At 52.2% G+C, this 13195-nt stretch overlaps 1 protein-coding gene across 2 annotated transcripts in view; it reads right to left on the bottom strand.

Moving 5' to 3' along the window:
* Ptch1 (patched 1) overlaps positions 1-11877 on the bottom strand; it is a 72829-nt gene extending 60952 nt beyond the window's left edge. The window contains exons 1-2 of one of the 2 annotated variants that reach the window (XM_045144268.1): positions 11512-11877; positions 1766-1958 (exon numbers count right to left, since the gene is read on the bottom strand). In XM_045144268.1, the coding sequence (XP_045000203.1) occupies positions 1766-1958; positions 11512-11514 (196 nt within the window). In that variant the 5' untranslated portion in view covers positions 11515-11877. Of the gene's footprint in view, positions 1-1765; positions 1959-3464; positions 3654-11511 lie in introns of those variants that run through there. The other variant, XM_004656856.2, reaches the window with a different exon arrangement.
* Between the last annotated feature and the right edge of the window lie 1318 nt (positions 11878-13195).

Here is a 13195-nt window from a genome sequence, read left to right as displayed (position 1 = left end):
ATTCAGTGCAAATGCATTGAATTCTAATAGTTCTATGTGCATTAAATGATGCAGTATCTCCCAAGATTCTGAGTCCCTTACGGTTATTATTATTTTAATTGCCACTTCTTAACTAAATAGGCCAGCACAGGTTTGCAGATCAGATCATTATTGCAAAACATCAATGGGAAGGTGAGTTTCCAGGAGGGTCTTGAGAATGATTACCTAAGGAAGTAAGCATAGAACTCTTTAGCTCCAAAACCCAAGTACAGTGCTGATGATATAAGTGCTGGGGAAATATGTCACCAGGGCCATAATAGGTGCTCAATGAAACTTCTTTCATTTACCAGTGACAATGAACCTAAATGAGGGAAATTACCCAATGGATTCAAGCCAAAGGACACTTTTGTATTAATTACCAAGCTACTTAAAGTAGTGTTTTCTAGCCTAAACTACTTCGATTATTATTTTAATTGCCACTTCTTAACTAAATAGGCCAGCACAGGTTTGCAGATCATTATTGCAAAACATTAATGGGAAGGTGAGTTTCCAGGAGGGTCTTGAGAATGATTACCTAAGGAAGTAAGCATAGAACTCTTTAGCTCCAAAACCCAAGTCCTGACACTGGGAATACACCAAGTACTTTTAGTTTGAAACATCTGGGCAACTACTCCAATCCTTGCTGCTCCTCTCTTGTAGAAGATGCCCAAAGCTACAACGTGTGTAGACAGCGGACTTACTTTTCCAAAAATAAAATTAACCGACAATGAAGAAAAAAACCAGAAGAAAACCATAAAGAACAGGGAAGGAGGCAGGCAGGTCGTTCTTGTCTCACCAAGAATGTAAATGTTTTCTGGGGGTCACTAAAAATTTACAACTCCTTTTAAAAGGCAGAACCCCCCAAAACCTCAAATGAGAACCATAGATAAAGACTGGCAGAAACCCTTTGGAGACCACCTTCGGTGGCTCCTATCAAACCCAAGTTCTTAAAAAACAATTTTTTTTTTTTTTGCTGCAAAATGAAGCCTTCGGAAAAATTCCATCCAAAAAGCCCCCACATGCGAAGAAGCATTAATCTACTTTACAAACATGCGTTCTAGTAGATGCTTTACTTTTATTCCAACTCTTTTCCTTCACCCCCACCCCCCCTTTTTTTGTACCTTGAGACAAATGTTTTTTTCCCCCAGAGTTGAAAGCTGTCCAAAAACAGGACCACACACGCGGCCGCCTCTGCAGACCCGCGCTGCGCCCGCCCCCCCCCCCCCCCCCCGTGCAAAGCCGCAGCCCCGGGGGCGCGCACACTCCCTGCAGCCAGAGGGGTGGCCTTCCCCTCCACCCCCTCTCCTCGCCACAGACGCCGTGGGTGGGGGTGGGGGAGGGAAGGATGGCGAGCCCAGGAGCCGCGACCCGGGAGACCTTCCCCGAGGCTACGTCTCCAAGGAGAGCCAAGGCTGGCAGCGACGGTGGCCAGCACCCGGGACTCCCCCCCAGGCCGTGCCGAGTGGTCTGTCCCGCGGAGGGGCCCCGCGCCCCCGCCGGCCCGCCCTCGCCACTCTCTCCCACAACACCTAGCAAGGCGCAGCGCCCTGAGTAGATTACAGCGCGGCCTTTGTCGGGCGGGCCTGGCTGCAGGCCAGGCGCCCAAACAATAAACAATTGCCCCTAGTACGGGCAGGGGGTTTCGCGGGCCAGAGCAAGGCTCTAGGTGTGTGCTGGCAAATATCTTCATCAAACAGGAGGGATGGGGAATTGGGGGGGTGGGGGTGGCGGACGCTGGCTGTCTTACCTTCCACCCACAGCTCCTCCACGTTGGTCTCGAGATTAGCTGCCTTTAATCCCACAGCGAAGGCCCCAAATATGAGAAGGCCCACAACCAGGAACTTGCCGCAGTTTTTTTGTATGTAACAACCCAGCTTAAATAAGAGTCTCTGAAACTTCGCTCTCAGCCACAGCGGCGCTTTCCGGCCAGTAGCCTTCCCCTGGGGATGAAACAGAGGGAGGAGTGAACGCTGGAGGTTTTGCGGTCCGCGCGCCCACGCCTGCTCGCGCGCACCCGTCTGGGGGATCCCCCGACAGCCGTGGGGACGTGGGCGGTCGCGGCGCACCGACTCGCCCGCGGGGCTGGTACCCGGGCCAGCCAGGGGGAGGGCGATCGGCGTGTGTGTGTGTGGGGGGGGGGTAGTCATAAATCAGCTAGGCTGCAACGTGGGAGCAGCACCTTGGGGGCGGCAGGGCGCCCCCACGCGTGGCATGGACGATATTTTCGCGTACGAATCAGTAAACCACGTCCCCCCCCCCCGCCCGCCTTTCTCTTAAGCCTTGCTCCTTCCACTACCCTTCTCTGGATGCCTGGGCTAGGATGGGTGCCGGGGGCAGGTAAGCGCACTTGGCGAGCAATCCACTACACTGAGAGTTCTGCCATCTAGACCCCAGCCTAGAGTGGACAGCAAGTGGGGGTCCACGTGGTGAGAGCAGCGAACAGACTTCCATTCCCGATGCTTAGCCATAGCGTTGGAAAGACGCTGTGTGAGTTGAATTAGGAAGTACGGCAGCCATCTGCAACTTACGACAATATTTGTGATCGGAAGAGGGCAGCCACATGGATCTTTCCCTCCTCTCCCCTTCCCTTCTGGTTAAAGCTTTTTTAAAAAAGGCCGAGTGCATAGGGAAGGGGCCCAGGCCGGAGCAGGCGGGGGTCCTGGCTGGGCGCGCTGCTCCCTGCAGCGGCGTTTCCCCGCGCCCGCCAGGGCCCTGGCAGGCCCCCGTCTGAGTGCTCGCCTTCTCCGGATTCCACACATTTCAAGGAGCCTCGTAAACACAATGAACCCAGCCGCTCCGCAGACCCGCACGGAAGATTTAAGGTGGCAATTTGTTTACAACATTCCCTCTTCCCGTCAGACTTGGAGGGAAAAAGGATCAAAAACTGGAAGAGTGGGGATGTCCTCTTGCGAGGATAATTTTTAAGGGAGCAGAGATTTTATGCTCAACAAAAGCAGAATGGGCTGCCAAAAAAGGAAACCACCTTTACTTTGGCTCCCTCCCCTCAGCCTCTCTCCGCCTCCCTCCACTCCGCCTCCCCCTCAAAGATGTGGCCATTACAGGGGTTTAGGTTGCAAAAATAGGGGCAGGGGCGCGGGAGAAGGGAGCTCCGGGGACAAGACACGGCGCTGAGCCGCGCCTCGGCCGCCCTCGAAGTGGTCCACGGAGGACTCCTTTCCAAAGCTCCGGAAAAGGCACACCAGGGAGGGCGTGTGTGCGCACACACACACTCACACACAGACACAGACACACACACACACACCCCTCCACCCCCTGCGGACCTCAAGACAGCCCTTTCCTCCTAGGACCGGAGGGTTTGAATTTTTCAATCCTCACTCGTCTGCTGCCTTTCCTGAAGGGTGTGTATGTATGTATGTGCGTGGCATGGAGATCCCAAAGAGGAACAGGAGGGAAGCGAGAGTGCGAGAAGAGAGTTTGAAATGCACCTTGGAAATCTGCTCCAGAGCGAAGGCGGCGTCGCAGTAGCTGGGCCGGTGCAGATAGTCCCGGTCCAGCGCGGCGCGGCGCAGTCCCCCGTTTCGTCGGCGTCTCCCGCCGCCGCCGGCCGGCCGGCCCAGGACCCCGCTGCAGCCGCCGCGGTCCTGGGGCTCGGCGGCGTTACCAACCGAGGCCATGTTGCTGCTGCCGCCGCCGCGGGGACCGAGGCTTCCCGGGCGGCTCGGCGCGCTGCAGCCGCCGCTGCGGAGTCCCGGCGTGCCTGGGCGCTCGGCTCGCGAGGACGCTGCTGGCCGCCGGTGGCTCGGGCTCCGGTTGACAGGCTTGCTGCTGCTGCTGCTGCTGTCTCTCACACGGCGGGCGCTGCTGCCGCTGCGGCCGCGGCCGCTGCCGGGGAGTCAAACCCTGCGCCTTCCATTGCCACATTGCGCGGGGGTCCCGAGGTCTCTGCGGCCGCCGCTGCCCACATCCAGTTCGCAGGAGGGCGAGAGCCGGCGCGCGGAGCGAGCCTGTCCTTCCGGCGCTTCCACGGCGCTCTTTGCGGTCCCCAACTCCCTCTACCCGCCCCCCGCCCTGCGCTGCGACCCCTTCACGGCAGAAAGCGCCAGCAGATCCCCGCCGGCCGCGCTGGCTTTCTCGGCGCCTCCTGGGTCGTCCGAGCGGCTGCGGAGGGCCAGCGAAGAGTCGCTGCGGCTGCGGGGTCCGATAGTGCCTGGCGGGTCTCAGCGCTGCCGGGCCAGGGCAGCCGCCGTTGCTGCTGCTCCCGTGGCGACTGCTGCTGCTGTTGCTGCTGCTGCTGGCGGTGGCGGTGGCGGCTCCAGTAGCTGCTGCTCACGCTGGGTCTGCTGGGTTCGCGGTAACTGCTCGGTCCCGGACTTTGCTTTCTTGTGCTCCACACCGACCCGCTGGACCATTCTGCCCCCACGCCGCGCGCCTCTCTCGCTTCTGGGACCTGGGGACTCCGCTCTGTGTGTGTGCAGCGGGCAGCAGCCGCAGCAGCTCCTTGATTCAATAGATGAGATGGAAGAAGAAAAAAAAGAACTCTCTCCATTTGGAGAAAGAGGAGGAGGAGGGGAGGGGGTGGAGGGGGAGAGAGCGAGCGAAAGAGAAAAAGGCTGGAGCTCCCGCCCCCGGGGCTGTCAGATGGCTTGGGTTTCTGCAACGCGATTGGCTCGCGGAGGGCAGAAATTACTCAGCAAACATGACTATTATTAGCTGCTTAGCAACAGCTCACCAAAGTAGAGAGACCACCCAGGTAGGCAACCCCAGTGTGTGCATCCCCGGCTCCGGGGGGGAGCCTCGGAGAGCGCCAACCTTCTCGCATGCAATACTTCCATTAAGGAATGCTCCCCCCTCCTTTCTTTCTTATTTCTTTTCTTTTCAACAGTGTCTTCTTTTTGTGAGAAACCTTTTTTGCGCGCGCGCACACACACAGGCGCGCGCACACGAGTATTTGCCTCGAGGTAGACGCGGGGGGGATATGTAATAATTTTTTTTAAGCGCTTAAACAATTTCTAAAATTCCTCAAAGAAAACCCTTTTAGAGGCACCTTGGCCTCAAGCTGCAGCAAATACTGGGAGGTCCGGCTTGAATTCCCAGGCCTGCACCAATAATGACAGGGTGGCGGGTAGTGCGCCAGTGTGTGCCAATTTTTTTTTCCTCCTCTTTTCTTTTATAACTAAAGGCAAGACTTAGGCTCTTGCAGGGAACAACGCCTCGCATTAAGATAAACAAAATGGAAAGTTAAAGAGGAAAGCGAGGACGTTGGGAAAAGCCACCCTTTCTTAAAATCCCTTTCGGTCCCCATCCCACTCCAGCCCCCACCCCCCCCACACACACACCGTCTAGTTTGAAAGAGTCTGTTCTTTAGACGTGGAATCCAGACAGCGATGCGGTCTCGCAAAGGCACAAGTAGTTTTTTTTTTATTTGAATCTTTACATATGACAGTAAAAGACAAGAATCCTAACACCTCACAGAAAAGAAACTGCTTATTGAGAATGTTTTCCTGATTATTTTGGGTTTTGACCTCGACCTTTTTATTTGCAACATTTTTAAGTAAAGTCGGTTTTAGTTTTATAAAAATCAGTATGCACCCTGTTATATTCAGTAAGAGCGTGACGTTGGGGGGGGGATAAAGGCTTGGATGCTGGGTTCATTTGGAACAAATTGTGCGCAGATCTTGAGGATTTGTCCCGATATTGTGTCCAGTGTCACCAAGACGTACCCCCGGATTTTGCTTTCTGTTGAGAAAACACGCTACGTTTTGAGAGTGAATCCTGGGACCAGAGACAATTCAACTGTCTACGTAGTGGCACTTCTTTTTTTTTAAGGGGGGGGGTAATTTAAAAATCCCCGGTATTGGAGAGTAGTATATGTTTTCTTAAGTTCTCAAACCTCTCCCTGCAGACCTAGAAACCCTCAATTTTGCTGTATCTTACTTTTTTTTTTTCCTTCTACGCAGTTGAGCTGCAGAGGGAACCGCAGTGAGGACTCAGCTGAAACCGTGAAATGGGGCAGGGTGTCTTTAAGATGCACACCGTGTGTGTTCATTGAAAAAAAAAAAAAAAAAGAAGAAAGAAAGGAAAGAAAGAAACCCAGATGGAGGGGAAGGGGGAGAAACGGGGGAGGCGGAGCTAGAGTCACGTGACCCGGGCCGGGAGGTCCGTGCGCGCGCGCGCCTGGGTGCGTCCGCTGGCGCGCGCGCGGGACTCCAGACCTCGTCGCGCCCGCGAGACCCGGCGGTGCAGGTAGGAGAGTGGGCGCGCCCGGCTAGCCTCGGGAGAGTTCCTCGCCTTCAGCCCGACCCTTCCGGTAGCCAAAGCGACGCCCTTGTCTCGCAGGCGCGGACGGACGTGCCGGACACGCCGTAGTACATTCCTGAAGGCGGACCGGCCCCCTTACGTTGCCCAATGCCCGCGCGGCCTCCCCGCGACCGGCCAATGGCTGCGTGCGCCAGGTCCTTCCCATTCAGCAGCTACGCGTCGCCCGCTCCGGCCCGCTAGGGGCTGCGGCGGGGCGCGCGGCCACCGCGGCGGTGCACGCGGCTCCCGCAGGGGGCCCTGGGCCAGCCGTTCCGCCCCCTTCCTTCCCTGGCTCCTTCCTCTTTCACTCCATTCCTCCTCCTCCTCCTTCTCTGACGGCTGCCTCGCCACCTTTTCCTCCTTGCCCCTTCCCTCCCGAGGCCTGACCCTGCAAAACCGTGAACGGGTCTTGAGACCGGTTGGGATGCTCCAAAGAATAAAGACAGCAGAAATGTTTGGGAGTGCTCAGGGCATCAGGAAGAGGATCCGAGTACCGGGCCAGCGCGGAAATTCAAAACGTGTAACTCCAGAGAACACGTGATTTTTTTTAAGCGACTCTGAAGATCCAAAATCCTGAAGGGGAAGCAGGCACCGTGCAGTGAAAATAACACTGCATCAAGAATGGCTCGGGAGGACTGAGCTGGAAGCATGCCTAGGAGTAAAATCCTGCTTTCTTATGTTTAATAAATATCATTAAGGAAAAAAAAGTGGTGGTTTACTACTGTAGTCTATAGTAAGGAGGTTTTAAGTCAATTCACTTTGTTGCCTGCTGTTAGAAACTGCTTTTAAAATCTTGGGGTGGCACCCTTAGTTTTTATATTTGAGGCTTACTGTATGCATGGCAAGGTAACCTCGTTGCCATAGAATATTTGCTGTCCAAGTTTCCTTACAATACCTTTTGACCCCATTCATTTTTCTTCCCATGTCTTTATTTGGTTTCAGTGTAGCTACTTGGGTTGTGCAATTGTAGAATGAAATTAAGAGGCTAGGTATACATCACTTCAATGGCAAAGCCTCTTCCACTCAGGCTCATTTCTGGCAGTTTCACTTAATTCCTAAATGTTTTGAACATTGATTCCCGAGGTTTGCAGTGCTCTCGCCCCGCTGTTTGCTAGGTTAACTTTTCAGCATCTCAAACAATGGTCCAGGCCTGTAAATTCTAGCCTATGGTTTCAGGACACAATCCCCAGGCTCTCTTAACAAGCACTATCTTAATCTCCCCAGCCCCCACTGGCCGCTTCCCCTGTGGTCTGCTTTATCATACACAGAGATGAATTACTTTGAGGATCTAATTGGCCTTGTTTCTGTAACGTTTTAAGAAAGGGAAGAGGAACCAGTGTAAAAGCCTGCTCGACTTGGGTGGTCAGGGCTGAGGCTGCCCCCAATTTGCCTCATTGCTGATGCATGCGAGTGCGACATTCCCAGCGATAATGTTGTCCCTAATCAATCTGCCCTTATTTACATTTGTAAGCATTGTTGGCTTTAATATGCATGCCCAGTGCAGGGGACCGCTGGGTTTGTTAACTTCCAACTAACCACAAGAATTCCACAGACCTGAGAGGCCGCTTGGAGGAGCCAGGCCTGCTAAGGTGTGTGCCTGCATACAGTACATTCCCTTGGAGAGCCTTTCAGCCTGGTGGCTCCCCTCTGTGAGTGTTACCCAATCACTGAAAGCTTAGGGCCTTAACCAGCAGGAGTTGGCAGCCTCAAGGAGGCCAGAGCTGAGCATCTATCCTCCTTTCCAAGTTCATCTTTTTTTTTCAAGTTCATCTTAATGCATACATTGTCATTTCTCTGTCCCTATCATGATGCAAGACTTCTCAATCAAGTCTACATTCTTTCACGTCTCCTCCCTTCTCTGTTCCAATGCTTTAGTTATCCAAAGCCATGCCACACACGTCTCAAACATGACATCAGATTATCCAAGTGATAAGATGAAACTGAAATAAAACATCTGCCCTTTGGGTTGGGCTGTTCCTAGTTATGAGAGCCAGATTTGGTGGAGTTAGTAAGGGCCACAGTGGGATTCAACTTTTCGCTGGCTTTTCAGATCAAGCTTAAGCGAATCTACAAGCCACTGTAATTTAGCTAATTTCTGCAGAGTATAAAAGAATAAAGTGGTAAATGTATCCCAGTATTTGACCTTTAGGCCGTTTATAATTGTCTCCACTGAGTTTAATACATTCTTGCAGAAATTCAAAGAAATGCAAACATGATATCAGAGCCTACAACATTCTTTTTGCAAGGGTGGGATGAAGGGAGGAATGAACAAGACAATTTGTGGATGGATACAGGATATAATTTGGGTACGAGCAATTCAATGCAAGTGGCTTGGCTTGAGTCTTAAGCCAATATGCCATCACCCACCCAATTTTCCTGGCTCTCTAAGAATATATTTATATTCTTATATAATATATACTTATATGTATATATATGTATTTACTTAAAGAGTGAGGGTAGAAAATGAATGTGAAAGATTTAAGGTAGGAGGGGTAAAAGATCAGAAACCACTGGGTTGACTCCCCTCCCTTCTCCCCACCTTCAGCTTCCTGCCCTTATCTCTTCCCTTCCATACCCACCCCCCACCCCCAGGCTGGAGGAATGGGAACAGTTCTAGCCAACTTGTCAAAATAATGCTGCTAATTACTTCTGATCTCCTTTAATGGGAAGCTGCTCCCAACTCCACAAAGGAGTAAATGAGAGGTCCATAGCACAAAACCAGGAGCACTGGTATTTTTTTTTAATTTTTTTTTTTTAGTTTATAGTGAGTAGGAGGTGGGAAGGGTGGGTAAGAGGTGTCCTCAGAAGGTCTCCCAAATGCAAAAAATGTTCACTTTGATTGCTGCAAGTTTAAATATTTGAAAATAGAATTAGCTTTGTACCAAAATGACTAGGATTCTCTTGCTTAATAATGTCACCAATTGCAGAGCTTCAGTGAACTTGACAGAAAACACAGCACTACCGGGTATTGATTTCTTCCCCTCCCCCTTCCTCTAAATATCTCCTTAGCTACATTGCTTCACTCTAATGTGAAGAGATCTGGTCCTAAAATCCCCAAACCCCGAACATTTTTTTCCTTCATCTCTCTCGAATCACCTCTACCTCCCTGCCTAATATATCTATATCAAGTTCTGAGTTTGGCAGAAAGCATATCATTCATTTCAATGCTCTTTGCCTTTGGGTCCTGCATGAAAAAGAAGCTGAGCAACATGATCCCTTTGACCCACTGCTGGAGCAACAAATTTATTAGAGATATAGGCATGAGAAATGAAAGGGAAGTAAAACAATTCCAGCTTATTGTGTGTCTTTCTTTCATACTGCTAATCCGGTTTACACATCACGCCTACATGTCTCAATAGGGCATTATACACTGTGGCAGAGGCTGGAGAAAATAAAAGGTGTGTGTGTGTGAGAGAGAGAGAGAGAGAGACAGAACAGCAAATATTTTAATTCATATTGATTTACCTAAAATTTTTTATATGTAGAGAATTGAAGATCATTTACTAAATATCCTTTTTTCATAAAGTAATTCCAAATAGTGCCAACCCCTTCCTGTTCAAGTAGCTTGTAAGATTATGACCAAATTATAACCAGAAATTAGATACACCTCTCTCAGTTAGTTTGAAATAAAGCTAATATCCCAAACAGAGAATGGGCATATTAAGATGGTGGGGCCTATTGGTGTCCATCTTGATTCAACATTTTAATTTAAAAAGATCATGGACTTAAAGACATTTTACAGCCTGAGGAAGGAGGCTGGGTGACAACTGGAACACACACACACACAATTGAAAGGCCCTTGTTTTACAACAAGAGGACACAAAGCACCTGAGGCAACAATGCATCCTGAGGTACCACCCAGAAATAATAAGTTACAGTAACAAAGGATGACACCCAAAAGCATTGTCTTTCTTTGTGAAGGCAATTAATTGCATGTTGAACTACTGGGGGACCAAAAAAAAAAAAAAAAGAACACATACAGAATACTGAAAATGGACTGTTGTAGTAACTTAAAACCTTGGTGATCCAATTATTCAATATTTAGAGCCACCCAATGTGGTCTTTATTATTTTTGTCTAGTTCTTTTGTACTTCTCCTCTCCAGGGAGGAAAGGAGGATAAAAAGGGAGGAAGATGGTCCTCTCCCAGGACCAGGAAAACAAGAGGTCTTTGGCGTCTTCCATAGACTGGAATCCATATGGTTCTTCTTAGGAGACAGAAATTGAGATCAGAAAACTGGACTTATGTTCATTTACACACTAGTCATCATTTTAAACATGGACTTAAATGCACAGACATACCACATGTCACCACATGTCAACAAGAGCCAGTCTCTGGTAGTCTAAGGTCTCGGTTTTGGGACTCTCTATGAGCGTCTGGGTCAGTCGGACCCACCACCTCGGGGTTCCCCTGAGGCCTCACACAGCGCTCTCAGAACTTCACCACCCGCCCACCTCTTTAATGGGTGGCAGGCACCAGAGCGCCCGATTCCGTGGGAGCAAGAGTCAACACACACCTCTAGTCTACCATGGCCCCCTGTGAACTCAAAGCGCCCTTTGGCTCTTTTTTCCCCTAACTGCGCCGGGGAGGTTTTGGAGCCCCGGATTTTTGGTAATATGCTTTTCTTCAGGCCTAGGTGTTCCACTCAGCCAGGTGTCAGAAGAGGACGATGAGAGTCCCTGGGTGTGGGTGCGAGAGCGGACGCGGCTCCCCTGCAGCTGGTCTCAGCAGAGCTCCCGGGAGCCGAGAGAGCTTGCTGCGGCGCGCGCGCCCCCTCCCTGCGCCCCCTGCCCTCCCCCCGGCGCTGTCACTCCACCAGCCCTTCCATCACCAGCTCAGCCTCCACTTGCGAGGCAGTAGCCACCACCACGCTGATGAGCGGAAGCCAAGGTGGCGACCCTTTCAAGCGTGAAAATGGGATCCCAGGCGACCCCCTCCGTGGGAATTCCCCCCGGAGCCGTTCCCCGGCCGGACCTGTGGCAGCCAGCCCCCTCCCCGCCCCGCAGGGACGGCCTCCGGGGCGGGGGTCCCGGCGTGCAAGCAAGTGAGCGAGAGACCCGCGCTCCGAAGGAGCCCAGGCGACGCAGCCCACCCAGCCCCACCGTCCCTCCTGCCGGGCGATCGGAGCTCGCTGCTGCGTCCTGGGCGCGAGACGCCAGCGTTGCCGCGTCCCCGCACCGCCAGGCGCACGGAGCGCGAGGGCGCGGTGGCGCGCCGGCAGCCGGTTTGCACTCACCATAGCCGGCCGTCAACCCCAACCCGGAGCGCGGGTGCCGATGGCGCGGACGCTGGGCTTGGATTTCACATCAATTCCTTTTTTTTTTTTTTTTCCTTGCCCCCCTTTCCTCGTCCTTCGCCTCCTTCTCCCTGTCTTCCTTCGTCTCCCCCTTGCCTTGTCGCTGCGGGTCTCTTTGTCTTCCCTGTCGTCTTTTTCTTCTTCTTCGTCTTCTCCTCCTCCTCCTCCGTCTTTACAAAAGGGACGGAAAGTGTAAAAACCCCGGCGCGCTGGGCAGCCGGAGGTTTTCGGCGGAGTGCAGCGCGGACTCACAATTACAAGCCTGTTTCTATTAAGCAGTTCCATGGCCCTCGGCGTGGGTGGTCTGCCGCGCCATAGGCAGGACCTGTCAGGGTCACGTGACGGATCCGAAAACTTTACCCCTTTACAATAAACTCAAGGAAAGCAAAGTAAACTAGAGGAACGTGCTATCAGCACAGCCCTCCTGGGTAAACAGGCGCTCCCCTCCCCGCCTTCCTGGGAGGCGCCCGGCCCTGCGAGCTCTGGCGAGCCCCGGCTGCCCCCTGCCCGCCCCCCGCGGCCCAGTCTGCGGGGGGCCTCAGGGCGGGGGGTCTCCTTAGGGCTGCTGTCTTCCTCCCCATGATGCGCCCCCCCTTCCCTGAATTAATAGCTAGTGTTTGGCCATCTTGCCAGAATACACGTGGGGGAGGGAGGTGTTGGGGGGAGCAAGATCACTTAGGCACCCCCCAGTTGCCCGGGAAGTGGAGGAAACCCCAAGACCCCAGAAGAGCACTACCTTGCACAGCCTACTCGCATTCCCACCAAGGCGCTTAGAAGTCGGATGCATTCTAGTTGACAGGCCCCCAAGACCAACAGCTAGGTGGATATGCTGGCAGATTAGAAGCTTCCCTGGGAAATTCTCTAAAAGACCTATTGTGTGTAGGCTGTCCCTTAGAAGCTGCTTCTTCAGAGGAGACCAAGGTGGAGCCCCTTGGAATCCAAGATGGATAGTTGGCTGAGGAATCCCTAATTGATATTTGCTCCCTTTCCTTTCCAATTACTGTGGTTTTTGGGGTATACCACCCAAATGATCCCACCCAAGCTGCCTTCCCATACCAGGCAAGCTTGGGTGATTGGGGTAAAGATGCTGGTGGGTCCTGCAGAGGAAGTTCCAGGCTTCTTGCCCTGAATGGGAAGGTCCTGTACAAGAAAGACGCTGCTACATGTTATGTGCTCAACTTGCCTTTGGGTTGGCTTGTTTCATGCACGGCTGAGAGGTAAACTATGTGATAAATTATAAGCATAGATGAATTACAGACAGAGTCAAGAGAGGGGAGTCAAGGTGACAAACTTCACTGAAACTATGAGCAGTTAATTAACTGCTGTTCCCACAGAGCTATCCCTCCCCACCCCAACCAAGGGCCTTGTACACTCTGGGCAACCCTCCTCCACTGAACCACACCCCAGCTCCCAAAGTGGGCCTTGGCTCTCCTCATTCTGGGCTGACAGTGATTAGGTGTGTGTGGGGGCATGCCCAAGCCCACATGTTATTAAATAATAATAATCCTAGGAGTTACAATTTATCCTCTCCCCACAAGATGATGCACTATTCTTTAATAGGGTCATTTGAGTTTCCAGAATGTTTGTGCTTGAGAAGCATTAAGTAATTAAACAGTGGCATGTT

This window comes from Jaculus jaculus, chromosome 2 (assembly GCF_020740685.1).
Source record: "Jaculus jaculus isolate mJacJac1 chromosome 2, mJacJac1.mat.Y.cur, whole genome shotgun sequence".
Lineage (NCBI taxonomy): Eukaryota > Metazoa > Chordata > Mammalia > Rodentia > Dipodidae > Jaculus > Jaculus jaculus.
This window is presented reverse-complemented; position numbering and strand designations above follow the sequence as displayed.